General features: G+C 43.1%; 1 protein-coding gene across 3 annotated transcripts in view; it reads left to right on the top strand.

Annotated features, from left to right (window-relative positions):
• The window catches only part of LOC138207994 (protein kinase C-binding protein NELL1-like), a 252,661-nt gene that overhangs the window by 97,599 nt on the left and 138,250 nt on the right, over window positions 1-16,812 (top strand). For all 3 annotated transcript variants that reach the window (XM_069165603.1, XM_069165604.1, XM_069165601.1), the window contains exons 10-12: window positions 592-665; window positions 3,538-3,637; window positions 6,409-6,537. In XM_069165603.1, coding sequence (XP_069021704.1) covers window positions 592-665; window positions 3,538-3,637; window positions 6,409-6,537 — 303 coding nt within the window. The remainder of the gene's footprint in view (window positions 1-591; window positions 666-3,537; window positions 3,638-6,408; window positions 6,538-16,812) is intronic.

Genomic DNA, 16,812 nt, shown 5'->3' on the forward strand with positions numbered 1-16,812 from the left:
AGACCGTCTTTGAATAATTCCAGCCCTTCTCCGCCTCCCTCCCTCCCTCCCTCCCTCCCTCCATCCCTCCCTCCCTCCATCCCTCCATCCCTCCTTCTTCTTCTTCTTCTTCATCCGTCCTCTTCCTCCCTCGCGTACATCAGAGCTCTGGCACAGATGAACGAGGGGAGCAGCGCTCCGGAGCGGCAAACCGAGCGCCATGTGGTCCCGCACCCTGGAGACGGAGGGAAAGCAGGACTGCATATCATACGCCTCACTTTCTATTTCTGCTTTATCACCAGAGGAATATGCAGAGGGGCCCCGTTCCTTTGTTGTATTCTTAATGCGCTGTTACAGTTCCTCTCCGCTTATGCACACTAGCTAAGAACAAACTTTGTTTCTGACGGAATTAACTATGCAGAACCCGAGACGGGGAAACTTTTTGGTTTTGTTTTGTTTTGGTTTTTTTTTGCAGGCAATCTCCAAAACTCTCAATTTTGTTGAAAGTACCAGTATTAGCCTGAAGAACTATCCCATTTCTGGGGTTTCACAGTTACCGTTCTTACCTTAATAGAATGCGTAGAAAATTGCGTTGTATTTTCTCGCCCGCAGCGAAGTGTACCTACATGGGACGGACGTTTTCTGAGAGCCAGCGCTTCTTATCCAGGAGCTGCAGGGAATGCAAGGTAAACACGACTTCTTCCATTGTACCATCCTTTCATTCTGCAATCAGATCACCAGGCAGCGCCTTTTTTTTTTTTAATTTTTCTTCCCCCTCCCCCCCCAAGTAAATGTGCAATGATTGTTTGTGGTCGAATGCTTGGTGCGTTATTCAATTAGCCAGCAGGCCTTATTCGTTTTCCCACCCTCCTGCAATCTGTTCAATCTGCCCCCCCCCTTTTTTTTTTTCCTTCTTCTTCTCCTTCGCCGCTCTAATGGCGAAATAGCCAGGTAATTAGAATAACTTATGAACACGGCAACACAAAGGCCTGATATGAATTGGAGCTTCATCACCGCGTGGATTATAATTGTATTCATTATTCCATGTTCAGCGTAGAACAGAGTTGAGCTTTCTTCGCCGAGAAACCCATTTATCTTTTAAAGACACTATTTTAAGGAGAAAATTAGCGCCATGTGCGAGTAATTGCTTACAAAGAACCTCGCGGAGGATTCCTGGACTCTTTATTAGGCCTCAGAGACTCGCAAACATCGTTATACTGTTTGTGAGCTTCGTTTCAGGCAATTACAACCATCTTCCCTCCTGGATGTGAACGCTGCTAAATGAACAATTTTGTGGACACATTGTTTTTCAAAGGGGTCAAAAAAATGTGTTGCTGTTTGGAAGCATGACAGGCCACAAATTTCAGTGATATATTTTAGCATGTGTGTTTCAGGAACGGAAGTACTGATCGTCTCTGGCCTCTCAGTGGGAGAGAGGCGGGGAAAGCAGTGTGAAAACCTAAATTAAATGCATTCATTGACGTACAATATGGAAAAAAACAATAAAAATGGGAGACAGTGAGGAAGAGTGCCGTATTAAGCCTAAATGTGTACGGATTATGTGTGAAATGACTCATTCTGGTCCACAGCTCAAACCCTTAGTGTTAGTTTAAAGGTTTGGCCTCCTGTTTTTGCATCTTTAAGACCACTAACTACAGTCCCGTGTGCTGGTTCGTTTCCCAAAGCACGCAGCCAGTTTTTAGTTTGAATCGTCTTTCGAGGCAGACACCTGTTTCAGCTGAAAGCCACGTCACCTCCGTGGTCTAATAGTCCTCTGGAACGCAAAATACAATTGTCACTGGGAAATTTAACAATTATTCAAGCCAGTGTCACGGCAAAACGCGAGATAGCCACGCTTTGGGCAGTTTTGTGCGATATAATACTGTCCCACACAGGTAGTACGACGGGTTCACCCAAAGTCCTTTTGGTCAAAAACATCGTACTTGAAAAATCATTAATCAGATTGGACTGTTGGAAGTGTGCTAGCGAAGACTAAAGGCGGTCTGCGGCACCAAAAAAAAAACCCCACCTGAAACGGTCCTTTGAGCCATTATTAACGTAAAAGAATGAGTGCAGCTTTAATCAATTAACTAAAAAACTGATTAATTTATGATGAAAATAGCCATTAGTTAATCAGATAACGATATGACTGATAAAAGGCTCACAAAGTGACTGCACTATTTCAAGATGACACATGGAAGCAGTTAACATGGGTCCTAAAAAAAGCTCGACATTGCACGAAGTCGTGAAGGACAAAAGGCGTCTCAGGGATTTGAGTCAATATTTGAGACCTTGAGAGGCCTTTCCGGGACCACCACAACTTTGATCCACCAACCAGGCTGCTGCTGCTGCTGCTGCGTGTCCGCTATTTGTTTTTGAGAGCCCGGGGATGAACATCATCATCACCTAGCCCACAGCTTCGGTTTTCTGTGATGTCAAAGTCCTGATGAGTCATTTAACAAGTGAACATTTGGCTTTATTTGCTTGGTTGGAAAACACGTTTTCTATTTCATAACATGCTGACCTTCAATCCATGATTGACAGATTTATCTAAAGAAAAAGAGCTTTCCGAAACAGGCCGTTGTTTGAGTTATTGTTGGCACGACGGACGGTATTATTCTACGCTAAGCGGATCTTTTGCAGCAAAATAACCAGTGATGGCAGTTCGCACTCACTTTGCAGAACATCAGAACATTTTCATATGCTGCTCGGAACATATGACCGCTTCAATTCTGGGGGAAAAGACCACCAAAAGAAAATTTCAGTATATTTGAACAAAAACCAAGCAAAAAGAAACACATTACCCCACTTCTGAAAGACCTGCATTGGCTACCCGTATCTTTTAGAATGGATTTTAAATGTCTTTTACTTGTTTATAAAGCTTCGAATGATCTCGCCTGACCCTGCATCAGTGATCTGGTCTCGTTTTATGTTCCTGTCAGATCACTGAGGTCCTCCTCTGCTTGTATTCCTCACGTGTCCCCTAATAGGTCTGGTGAAAGCACCTTTCTCTTTTTATATTCCTAAAACTGTGGAACTTTTTAAAAGAAAACTAAAGACATATCGTTTTAGTCTATCTCTCTAGTGATGTTTATCATCCTGATTATAAATTTGTATTTGTTAAAATTTATATTGATTCTGACAACGTTGTTTTATTATTGCAATTTTAAGTTCCTCGCTTTATGTAACCTACATTTGTACTGGTTTTACTATATTTTTCTAATTTTATTGTTCTGCCTGTATGCCTGTTGACTTGTGTGGTTCTTTGCTGTTTTATGTATGTTGCTCTGGTGTGAAGCACTTTGGGCTGCAGGCTTGTATGAAAGGTGCTACATAGATAAAGCTGAGGTGAGTTGTTCTACAGGTGGAGGAGATGGTCATGTGACCGGTTAGATCCGGGTTTAAGCCCCGTGAACAGATCAGATTGTAAAGCTGTATATTTGTGTTGAAATTTTTTTTTTTTTTTTTTTTTTTTTTTTTTTTTTTAATGCATTGACCTTCACGCATTTGACCCCGGCTCTGAAATCGTAATGTCTTGCCTCCGTCCTCTCCTTCTAGAACGGCCTGATGGTGAAAGTCACGGAAACCTGCCCAGATATCAACTGCACCATCAGCGAGCAGATCTTACCAGAAGGCAGATGCTGCAATGTTTGCAGAGGTTTGTGTTTCCCCCTGCTCACTGTACTTTTGCCTGCATTGTGTGAATCACTCTATTTACTTATTTTTCTTTGGATGCGCACGTACCGATACCCTGTGAGGAGTGAACACAGCCGCGTCTTCCCCGATGCCGATTCAGGCTTTGCCTCTGCAACAATTCAGCTTCTATCCCTTTTCCGCTGACTTTGGCTTGAATACCTATCGGAGCAGATTGGTCAGTCTGCTATAGAAAAAAAAAAAAAAAAACGCTCTGCCGATTTACCTGAATCCTGCTGCTTTGGCAGGGGAGGTAATACGGGGTAAATCGCCACTGGTAATTCCGTAAGTAGATTGAATAAACAAACTGTAGGAGGCTGTCAGCTGTAGAGAGCCATAATGAAAGAATCCCGGGGTGGGTTTCTGACTGAAGGGAAATTGCTCGATCGTTTAGGAAAGATAGGCGGCGCGCCTTCGGCGCCACTGTATTCAGAGGAGCAGGAAGATGAAAAGTATGTAAAGGAGAAGGCGGGGGGTGGGGGGGGGGGATACATGTTAAGAAGATTGGGAGAAGGGGAGTAAGAGGAAGAGGATGTGAGGCGAAAAGACAAAAGATTGTAACACGCAAAAAAGGAAGGAAATATAAACTCTTAACGGTGAAAACAAAAGGAAAGAAAAAAAGACAGAAGGGAGACGGAAGGTAAATAGCACATGAGAGCAGGGGAAGATAAAAGGAAAAGGTGAAGGCAATATACGACGAAGGCTTGATGTGCTGAGAGGAGATGAATGAGGAGGGAGGGTAAAGGAAGACTAGACTCCTCGTGTTGGAGGAAAGAGGGAACGGTAGCAGGAGACAGGAGGAGAGCGTAAAAAGTAAGAACTAACAATTACGCACACGCACAGTCGCTAAAACGCCGAGCTGGTCATTATTTAGCGAATCATCTCCAGACCTCTTTTCTTTTTTCCTGCTGTGTGTGGCTGCCACCACTCTGAGATTTATTTGTGCGCTTGCTGTTAAGTCCTCACAGTCACGCTGGCTCTGTTAAATTGGTAATTGCACAACTGTCACGCACCCCCACTATTTTACCGAAACTACAAAAACAAAGAATTCGACAGCGAGCGGTCAGCGTGTGCAAATTGACATTCAGCTATCGCAACCTTTTACTTTACTGGAAGCGTGTACTTTAGCACAATCGCACGCTCACACGTGTGCCGTAGTCCTCGCGTGATCAGTCCTTTAACATGCGCGTACAGCCCTTCGGTGTGTGTGTGTGTGTGTGTGTGTGTCGGGTGGGCGGGGGAGGGTTGAGGGGGGTAATGCAGGACTCCTTCTTCAATAATGGCTCCCCAGGGTCGGCTGCCTCTCGGAGGGCTTTTTTTTAATTTTTTTTTTTTTATGTGCAGCCAGTCTGTCGCTCATTGCAGGACATTATGGGCTACATCAGCTCGTGCCTACCGAGCAGGAGACAATTGTCTCTCTTTCCTTTCCTTCCTGTCACCTTCCTGATCTGTCACACTCATTCTCGGTCTGTCGATCCAAAATGTCTTGTCCCTTTTTTTTTTTTTTTTTTTTTTTTTTTTTTCCCCATGCACGGCCTCGGTCCGTTTTCGGGTCTGGTGGGAGGCTTCCCGTGGCACGCGGACGGAGGAGAGGGTGTTCGGAGTTTAATATGCGGTAGCAGTTACCTCTTAGACACCGACATAAATGGGCATGTTCACAGGTGGGAAGCCAGACTCTGAAATTGTGACCTTGTCACTGCAGCACTCCCGCACTGCTGATTTCTATGCAAGGAAGCGCTCACCTCCTGTAGCTTTAAAAGGTGGCTATAATTATTTCATGTTGTGCTACTACCGAATTATAGCAGCCGGAAGTGGTCTATTTAGCATTTTATTTACACAGTTGTTATATAGCATCTTCTTGTGTGCTTTTATTTTGAAATTTCCGCATTACAGATCCTTCGGGGTCCGGCCCTTAGACTGTAGATCAAAGTGGACGGAGCTTCCGGGTCTGAAAAATGAGGCCGATGCGGGACGTAGTGTCGTCGTGTTTCCGATCAGATCGAGTCGGACCCTCCGCTCGCTCCCCTCCCCCCCAGCTCGTCCAAATATGGTCACTTCCTGCTCCAAACCGCTCCGAACTAGCAAGATGGCGCCGACCAAAACCTGAACTCGAGGCTTCTCAACGGCCGTTCACAAACCAACGAGCGACGTCACTGCTGGTTACCGCTTGGTCTGGCCATGTGTGCCCAGTCCTCATTATATGACTAATGCAGTACTCTACATGTAAAAAAAAACTATCCTTTCACTTGCTCTGTTAAATAAAATGAGGTGTCTAATTTGAAATGAATTGGCAAAATAAAATGTAATTAGTCGCAGTTATGTTTTATATTTACCTGTAAGCACTTGTTTGTAGCACTGATGTGTTGTTTACGCAGGCATCCTTTGAATTGAAGCTGTGTGTCGTGTCTCAAAATACAAAAAAGAACAAATGAGTAACAAAGCAGCGAACTGATGACTCGCGCATTTTTTTTTTGTCTTATTGTCGTTTGCGCCCGTTTGCACGGAGGACAAAGCTTTTAAATCTCGCACCAAAATCTACTGCAGTCGTAAACTTCCACACCGGGGCTCAACCCGCCGTCCGCAGCGTCGCGGGGCGACGGCACCGAGGTTGTGTTTTTTTTTTCCCCCGTGCTTTTATATCGGCCCACAATTATGCATGCGGTGTTTGTCCACAACTTTCCGCTGCCTTGAGTGAGCGGACTTTTTTTTAACACCTCCGTCGTGTCTCTCTTTCAGGTTACGACTTCTGCGCAGAGGGACTCATTTGTGGGGAAAACTCCGAGTGTAAAAACAGGAATACTAAAGCAGAGTGCGAATGCAAGAGCGGCTATGCCTCCATCCACGGGGACTCCACTTACTGCGAAGGTAGGACTGCGGGTTTTTTTTTTTTTTTTTTTGTTGTTGTTGTTTAACCCACCTCAGGCTGAGCCGGGGCTCCGGCGGCTGACTCATAATATCTATTAGCTCGCGATGTTAAAAGCAGTATGGGTGGCAAGTGGGAGGGAGCGTTTCAGTGGCTGCTGTCCTTCGGGAATGAATGCGTTTATGACGGCTGTGGGAGATTCGTATTGAGCTGAGGAGGGTGACGCGATGATGATGACTGGCTGTAAAGAGAGTCGTGAACTTTCACCACGATGTCAGGAGGTGGGACGAAGTGAAACACTGGAGGCACTTTGGCTGTTGTTGTCGTTTTTCATAAAATGCGAATGCTAAATCAGAACACTGGTTGACGCATCTCACCTGCAGAGATTTGTGTGGTTTGAAATGTTTCTGATGCCAATATGAAAATCGGTGATTTAGCGGCAATATTGTTAACTACTATGTTTTCTTAATGGCTAAAATGGTCAATTCTCTGACTAACAGTGTGAGAGAAGAACAATACTGCTTTACTGACTAAAATACTTCATTGTTCTGTGCTACAGAGGTTCAACTCTTGAATTCAACATGCTGTTTGCCATCTTCAGTCCTCTTGAATCATCTCAAATGTACAACAGAAGATGCTTTAAAAAAAATAAAAATAAACAGTTTATGTTTGCAACTGCAGATGATGTGACAGTGACATAAAAAAAAAGTCAGACAGAGTCATCGCTGCTTGTTTATAGCAAGTTTAAAGTCTCCGCTAGTTGGCTTTTGTACTGTCGCCTCTTGGAACGAACGGGGAAGCAACGAGCTGCCTGCGAGCTCAGAGCTGTGTAAACTTTTAGAAGACATCATTTGTATTCACTGGGCTGGCACACGTATTGGTCCTCTCAGGATGATTTAAAACTTTTTCTTTTTTTTTTGCTCAAACTTTGCTAAGATTTAAGCCTAACTTTCAGTGGAAAAGTTCCTGTTCGAGCTGATTTAGATATTTTTTTTACTCAGACTGTGAAGTGCAGGCTGCACGTTTTGGCCATCTGCCAGCTCATACTGCATACACTGCATGTTTCACCTTTCCTCAAAAGCAAAATAAAAAAAATCTAACTTTTGAGACATCATCTTGTGCATTTTTAGGGGTTTTCCGCGAAATAAGTCAGCGGTCGGGGTGCTTCCAGTGTTTGTTGGCTGAGTAAAAAAAGTAAAAAGCCCTAGTCTGTGGGTGCTGGAGGCCCGGATTACTTGTGATGGAGCTAATGGCCTTATTTGATTAAGAGGCTTGGGAGCGTCAATCTGTGGATTGAAGGATTTGCTCGATTGCTCGGCGCGGTTGTCTTTGGGTCGGAGCCACAGCAGACTTGAATCCACTAAACATGCTGAGAGCCGAGTAGCCGCGAGCCCTCCAGTCTCTCTGCCTCTGTTTGATCTGCATGGTAAAGAGGTTTACCCAGAGCTCCACTCCGATCCACGACGGCCCCGCACCATACGGGTGAGGGCTGGGAAACGCTGATTGTTAGATCGGCTATGTAAAATCGCAGAGCCGCGGCTTGTATTGGCCACGGCAGCATTATCCATGTTTTGGGGGTTGCACCCGGAAGGCGGCTCAAAGTTCTATTGTAACTGGATTAGAGGGATAAATTGTACAGTATGTTGATATTTGACATGGCTTCACTCTCACCTTCAACTTAAATCGGCTGAGTTTAACACGTCTTGCACAGCAGATGGGGCTAATCATGTCATTTTCAGTTGTTTTATTTCAGCCCAGCAGTCTGACGGGGTGCCGCTGATATCGTTATAGTTGTTTTACAGAGCAAATTAATATCTCCTCTTGTATTTTATAAACAGGGGATTGTGTCTGGCTGTAGCTCTAAGCTGTCATTAAATATGACCATTACATGCTCATAAATGTTTTAATATGCAGCTGAATGATTTGAAGATGAGATTATTTACTTGTAATCAAAGTGCTGTTCGAGAAAGTACTTGCAAGATTTATTCAGAGCCCAGTCTGAGCCGTCTGTCTTGCGTTAAGTCACCCTGTGGCACCGTAATTACTCTCACCCTCTTTAACTGAACGTCTCATTGTTTTCAATGTGATATTTGGCTGCGGTATTGGCTTCACTTTGTCAAAGCTCAGTTGAGAAGTTCAGAATGAAGCGCCTCACCTGTTGTTAAAGTTTCATTGATCTTTTTCTTTCCATTTAAACGTAAATTGAAAAGTTAACAACTGTCTGAGCCTTATTTTACTGCCTCATTCTCCAAACATTAGACTGATTTAGCTCGGTTAGTAAGCTGTTTACAAAACAAGTTTATGATGAAATTGGAGCAAAATAATGACCCATTATTTGTACACATAAACAGGCACAATATAACAAGATTCATCACACAAATATGAAATAGATAAATCAAATAAATCAAAAATTTAAGTATAAGTTGACTGAACAAGTCAAATTATATCTGCTTTGCAAATGTTTTCCACTATAGATGTTCTTTGTGCTTTTCAGATTCAGATTTGTAAAGACAAAAGTATCGCATAATACTTCTACTTGTCTCACAGCATGTCATGATGGTTTTTGTTTATTTCTATTTCTATTTGTGTTGAAGAGGTTCTGAGTTGGTAACGCATTTCTCAACACTCTTTGGAGGATACAAGCAGCAAGCGGAAGGTTGCTTTCTGAGGTTATGGTGTGTTCACAAGCAACTTGGAAGTGGGAAAGTTCCGGCCCCCCGAGTGGGAGAATTCACCTGAACGCCTGTCGAACTGTGAATTTCCGACTAGGAATGTGGTTTTTCAGAGTTTCGAGACGCAGGTCTGACGTCACTCAACATAGCCGTCTTTGAGGTGAAAGGTTGAGAAACACTTGCTCAGCGGAAAAATAAGTCACTTCATGGTTAATTTAGGTCATACTAGTTAGAGCAGGGTATTGTGCTGTTAAAGTATACAAATTATTACATTGACAGACAATGACAAGAGGTAACGGCCCTGCCACACGGCCGTCACTTTGTTGCCGTCACTTTGTTGCCGTCACTTTGTTTCTGTTACTTTGTTTCCGTTACTTTGTTTCCGTTACTTTGTTGCCGTCACTTTGTTTCTGTTACTTTGTTTCCGTTACTTTGTTTCCGTTACTTTGTTGCCGTTAGTTTGTTGCCGTTAGTTTGTTGCCGTTAGTTTGTTTCCGTTACTTTGTTTCCGTTACTTTGTTGCCGTTAGTTTGTTGCCGTTAGTTTGTTTCCGTTACTTTGTTTCCGTTACTTTGTTGCTGTTAGTTTGTTGCCGTTAGTTTGTTTCCGTTACTTTGTTTCCGTTACATTGTTGCCGTTAGTTTGTTGCCGTTAGTTTGTTTCCGTTACTTTGTTTCCATTACATTGTTGCCGTTACATTGTTGCCGTTAGTTTGCCGGCTGTTTTAAACATTATCTGCTAAAAGCGACACGTAGAAATGTAGTGTACAAATAATAATTAATACTAATAATAAATGACTCTTTGATTAAAAAAAAATGCTTTTCGTGGGCAGTGGAAGTCAATGAAGCTGCAGCATATTGTGTTAGTGTGCTGCAGCATGTAATGATGCAGGACTTATTTCTACACCCAGCGAGAAAACGTGGAGAATGTGTTAATATTCAAAGCCATCTGCCTAATCTAAGAGAAAGGCAGGAATGTGCCTTTATATGCAGAATATGTGCACTTGTAGAAATCCAAACATCGGCACGCACTAATGATGGTCTGTTCCTCACCAGGCTGCCCGCCGAGGCCCGTGTGTTTATTTACTCCATTAAAGATGTATTACTGCATATGGTCAGACATCTTTTCTAGATTTAAGATGCGAAACCGCTCTGAGGCATCGCTGCGGGCTGCTGGGTGTTAAGACCGCTCCTCCTCCTTTTTTTTTCTGGCTTGGGAAATGTTCAGTAATCCTGGAAGGAGCCGGTGGTTCCTGCTGATTGGTCCTGTCAACACTCAGTAACTGAAACACTCAGCAACTCGTGGGCTTACTGTTGGCCTGCGGGCAAGCGAGGGCACATGAGGCATGGTCGACGCGGTTTCGGCTCAAACTCACACTCTCCTCTTTCATATCCATCATCAAAGTCACAGCATCATGAACACAACACACAATAGATGGTGTAAGGAGCTTGTTACTGCTGTTTTCTTTAGTTTAAGCATCCCTGAATGCTATTTTCTAACCTAAACTGCTCAAAGCTGTGCCTCAAATTACCTCAGAAGTTGTGACTTATTGATTCTACAATTAACTATTCATGATTCAGAGGAAATGCCAGGCTTATAAATAAGATTATAATAAAAGGCTAGATCAAAAAGTTCCAGGGCTGCTCCTATTGCATGCGAACGGAGTGCAGCATCGTGGCGCGCAAGGAGTGCAGAGAAGATCTACCCTTTGTAAGTAAGTAGTCCAAAGTTTGGTCGCTTGATCAAAATCAGCAACTGAGTTTCACGTGCTTTTGTGAGCAGTGGTCGGCGATGTTTAACGCAACCTGAAACTTGAGCAGAGAGCGCACGTCAAAGTTTGTGACAAATTATTGGGGAACAGAAAGAAGCAGCAGGGAGCCGAGTCCAGTGAGTAGGAGTGGTGTGGAGCCATGAAGTTTGGAGAACACCGGCCTGGTTACGAGCCTGCCCTAATGCGCCTTTTTCAGTTTTGGACAGTGGCGTTCCGTTCCCCCGGGTATGTCCCTTAAACAAACTTGTCAAGCTTCATTCAGGCTGTCTGTAGCATTTTAAGGGTCTCTGTTATCAAATTCCAGAGTTTGACACGTAACTTGATGTGCAACGTGTGCACGGACCACCGCTCACCAAAACGTCCGTCACGTTTTTGGTTATAGCTTCTTCGCGGTCCGTCCACGTCTCAGTGCTGCGCATCATTCGTAAGGTACCTGACATGAAAATGAAAACAAATTTAAAAAAATAAACCAAGTTGAAGTAGTACTGGTTCCTGTGCTAAGCCCAAGGACACCTCAGTCTGTTCACCTAAATCAAGATAGACTGCATATCAGTCTTCTTCTGCATTTAAAGGTCTCACTATTAAAAAGCTAACTGGTAAAATAACTGGAGGCACTTTTGGCGTTGTCCTATAGTTTTGCTGTATATTTGAATGCTGTAACACCGGTTGTACTGTGTGGTTATATGGTGGTTCTATGTGGATAGATCATGTCACTATCATCACCTGCAGTCTAATAAAGGCAGACTATTAACACCATCTCAGAGTGAAAGGAAATAGTGTTCATGTGTGACAGGTGTGAATCTAACACCAGTGAGCCATTGAGACTCCAATATATTTTTCACAACCGTGTTAAGTTCATTTGAAAATCTATTCTAAGTCTTCAAATAGTTTCTCACCTTCCTGGCAGTGGAGTAGCTTTAAGTGGAGTAATGTTATGCAGAGGATTTTTTTTTTTTGTATTTTATTTTTTTTTGTTACAGAACATTTAGACTTCCTCCTTCCTTTATAACATAAGAAATATATGTAAATCTATTAGTACGTTTAGAAACAGAACTATGTCTAACTTGGAATCAAATATGTTATTGGTATAGTCAGATGAAGACTGCTGAAGCACAGTTGTTAAAAAGCATTGACTATATCTGAAGTTTTGTGTTCTCTTACCTGCTCGGTGCGTCACGCCTATCGACTGTATATAAAAGTGGACGTAACGGAAAAATGAGGCCGATACAGAAGTGCCTTAAGCTGCAATACCACAGAGTGCCACTAGTGGTTGTCTCCAAAAACCCTGCGGCTCCATAGACTCCCATTCAACTTCTCTCATGAAATTCGAAGTGAATACAAATTTTCCACAAGTTTCTGGCGGTCCATCTGAAAATCATTAAAAAAAAAAAGTAGTCATCATTAATCAGAAAATAAACTTCAAAAAGCTGTGTTTTAGAGGGTGGCGTGTTTCTTTGATTGACAGGCCTACGTGATGCAGTCAGGTCAGGAACTCGGGGCTTCGTAACGGCAGTTCACAAACCACTGGATGACATCACTGCTGGTTGCCACTTGGTCACACCACCTGATGCTGCTCCATTCAGCACACTACTCTTTTTTTTTTCTTCTTCTTTTTTTTACATTTGTGCTAATGGGCTTATCACAGGCTTGTTATCCTAATCATCTCTTGTTTACGCTGTCAGTGATATTCTTAAAGTCCCAGCAGATCCGCTGCGGCCTTTCTCTCTCTCTCAGCTCCAGAGGACACAGACATTAACGCTGCTGTCGTCGTTTTGCTGACAGCCTGTTAATCGTAGCCTAAAAAAAAAGTGCCCTGCATTGTTGACAAGCGTTGGGTCGAATCCGCAAAGGAAGTGCGTGAGAATGCAGGGAGATATTGCATCAGCTGAGGACAAACAATACCGTTCCCTATTTTCTACCTCAGTGCCGCCGGGACCGTCTTCCCAAATGGCCCGTTGTTACCTCGGAGGCTTGCTGTGTGTGCTTCTTCCGTGGTGGGTGAAATCCCAGCATGGGTCTAATGTTGAAACCAAAGTGCACCTTGCTACTGAATATCTTTCCTTCGTTGCACATGTTCTCAGCTTTATACTGACCTTTTTTTCCCCTCAATATACTCAAATGATCTCCCACTCTGCGGGACGCTCTTTTACACAGCTCTCTCAAGTGTCCCCTCTGTGCACTTCCTCTCCTCTTTCATGTTTCAAATTAAAGGCGCCATCGCCGCGGCGCATCCTCGGAAATGTTTATGGGTGGGCACATTAAGGAAAAGTCAGAGCAGTTAGCAAAGGCGCACGAGTCGAGTCCAGGATCTTCACATATGCAGAGTTGAAGCCTATTTCCATAGAAATGGTCTCGGGAGGTTTTTGTGGAGAATTCTCCCGCTGTTAAGACCCCTCATGGGTCACTCTGCACACAATAATGGAAGCATTAGCTGCTGTTGTGCCCTGTAACTCTTCGCTAGCTCTCGTCTACAACTCTATTCACTGACTTTCCTGTGTTTTACACATAAAGTGTCTGTCGCGATCAAAAATGTGCGGTTTTTGCAGCGTAATATTGTGGGATTCCAAAAAAATTAAAGAAAGAAAAGTGTGCTACCTGATAAAGGAGTAAATATGTAATGACTCCTTTGATTATAAACAAACAATCAGACTTTACATCAAAGAAATATTTTAGTTCTAAAAACATGTTAAAAGTTACAAAAGAATCATAAAATAGACGTTGCTTTACAGAACAGACAGTCTGTGACTAGAATACAACGACTACATCAGCTGTCAAAATAAGAGCTTTAGATACTGTTTAATTAATGTGAATTCAACACGTAGGCCTACTGTATGCACAAAAACAAAATGTAGTCTCTTGCAACTTGACGTCTCTATAAAATTATTTTAGCACACAGCAATATGGAATCACTTCCTTTGATAATAAGCATTTCATTCAAAACTTTTATTGTGAAGGCCACATTTCCCGCAAATCCCGTCACTTCCATTTTTTCTGCTTGTTACGGTTTATTCCGATGCACAAAGCTGTGCTGTCAACACTTTCAGCACAGCTCCTGTTGACGACACTTTATTCCGGAAAAATCACGGGAACTTTAATAAATGTCAAGCTCTCGCAAATATCACAGAGTTTGCTTGAATTTGCGTTAATTATTGCGACCGCAAGATGCCGATTTCCCAGAAGGAACGATAAAGGTGGATTTGTTTACCCCACTTCAGCAGCTGTGTGGTTTGGTTTGAGTCCCTTTGCTAAGTTGAATTAAGATTATTTAACATGCAGTTGATCAATTCTCTCTGTTCCGTCTTGCCAGTGTGAGACCACGGCGTCAAACCTAACAGTGGTGTTTCTGTTTGTTCAGCTCACTTTCATTTTGCTCCAGAACAGCCGAACTCCCCGGGTTCAGGGACCGACCCTCTGATGTGTTCCCCTCAGCTAACGGGCTCCGGGGAGGCATTTTATGATGTCCCTGATCTCCAGTCAATCTCCACTGACACCACAGCAAATTTCATCTCTCTCTCTCTCTCTCTTCCTCTTCCTATAGCTTTTACCACTTACTGATACCACAGTGTGCTGCGACTTCGGTGCTAACAGCATCACAGTTACCCCCGCTGGAGCTGCTTGTAGCTTCCCGGCTGATGTGTTGCCGTGTCCGACAGATTCCGGGTGGTGCCAGAAATCAGTCGGAGGGTTCATATAACCCATTTCATGGATTGTGAGGAACTGCACAGTCGGGAGAAAAAGTAATCATATATCATTTTTTATTTTTATTTTAAGATTGTTCATAATATTACATTGCATAGATCGATCATCTTAATTTAAAAGATGCATTTATGAAATTAGATGTAGCCACATCAGTCTGAGATGTATCCATGCAATGATTTATATGTATTTACCAGTTTAACAAAATACAAAAAAAGGATGTTTGGAGTGTTGACTTTTATTTTGCCTATTTTCAAGGTCCTGAATTGAACAAAAATTATTCTTAAAAGACCATTTCTAAGCAAACCTGATAAATCCTGTGTTGAAAGCTGCTGTTGCACCCATCAGTCGGGAAAAATGGGAACTCTTTGTGTTCGAGGATTTACTGATGTTTTTTATTTTTGTTTGAGTCCTGTTGTTGTCATCTTCTGAGAAGAAGCTCAGGAGAATCACTTTATTTGCCGGTGTTTTTTTCAGCCTTGGATGTTTTTCCTTGACGCAAGAAATCAAACCTGCTTCTAAACCTCCAGGCCTGAATAGTGTATCCAAAGCATTCTTTTCATTATCATCTAGTTTTCTCTTTTGAATATACAGTAAGTGTGCCAAATATGCAAAATCACCTTTTGGACATATTTCTTCTCATATCTACAATAGCCGGCAAACAACTCGGAACAGCTCACATTATCCTAACGGACACGATGCTTGATAATCACCTTTAAAATTGTTTTTGTGACTTTTCTTGAAGTCTGTTGTAATTTGTAGATCTTTTACTCACAGTCACTCACTGAGATTTCTGTTTCTCCGTTCAGTACAGTGGAGGTGAATAGACGTTTCTTTGTGATCCTTAGAAGCATTCAAACCTTACGTTCGAAAGTCGAAAATATATCTCCACAGGGTTTCGTTCAGTCGTGATCATCCACGGACCTTCTGCAGATGATTCAGTTTTCTTAGAGATAAAAATGAAAACCACGTGAAAATTACTCATAGTGAGTTTGAGCCTTCTCGTTTCATTATGATGAGCACCGCTGTTACATTTTTAAATTACAGTAAATTCACTTTTGTCGTGTTACCATGGCAGCAAAAAAAAAAAAAACAGCATGTGAAATGAACTATATCGACATAACTACATATCAGTAGAAGCAATTAAAACATTTTTTTTATTTCTTTGGAGTATTGACCTTTTAAATGTCACTGTTTTGGTTGTCCTCTCACTCTCTCCTCCAGACTTTGCTTTGCTTGGTCAGGAAATGTTTCCCATCATATTGTGTCCTCATGTCCTGAGTATACTGAGATGTTCACGCGTGATAAAGTTGTATCCATGTCCCACACACACGCACACGCACACACACACACACACACACACCCGCGAGGAATGCATTAGGATTAAGGAAGTCATTTGTGCAGGATTGTCGCCCATCTTGTCCGTCCTCGTCGCTCTGGCTGATGGAGGCGCTGCTATCGTATGTTTGCAGATGAGCTGAGATGAGTTGGGCATGTGGCTTCTGGGTGGGACGGACGGACGGACGGACAGCCAGAGAGATGTATGGTGGCGGGAGGTTGCGGCTACAAGCAGCGAGAAAAATACAGAAAGATCACTGGGAGTGCAAACCTGTGGGAATCATATCCTCAGAGGTTAGAAATGAGCCAATCAAGGGCAGCGGCTGCCTGCAGGGCTTCCACAGAAGGGATGAAAGTGTGTGTGAGTATAAGTCTGTGTGTGTGTGTGTGTGTGTGTGTGTGTGTGTGTGTGTGTGTGTGTGTGGCTGTCCTGGGATTTCAGATAAGCTCAGGGAAACACGATGGGTCTCCACCCAGAGAGCTACACCTGCCCGCTACACCAACAGCTAATCCGCTAAAACTGACAGTTTCCGCTTACTTTCCTCCCCGCTGAGCCCGCTGGCACATAACACCACCCGGAGCCAGACGAACATGGGAAATACATACGTGTAATGTGTTAAGGAGGTTTTACTCGTCTTATTTCACAGACCACCGCCAGTGCAGAGTCGTTACTATTAATGCTTTATCCGCGTGGCACTGATGGGAGCTAATATGATGTGCACTGATAGGCGTAACGCAGAAGAGAGTGACATATTGATTGGGAGCAGTTTAGATAATCCTCCATTGTCCCTCATCCATCT

Source organism: Embiotoca jacksoni, unplaced genomic scaffold (assembly GCF_022577435.1).
Source record: "Embiotoca jacksoni isolate LCO1_2020_lvr unplaced genomic scaffold, fEmbJac1.0.p SCAF_35, whole genome shotgun sequence".
In the NCBI taxonomy this organism is placed as follows: Eukaryota; Metazoa; Chordata; class Actinopteri; family Embiotocidae; genus Embiotoca; species Embiotoca jacksoni.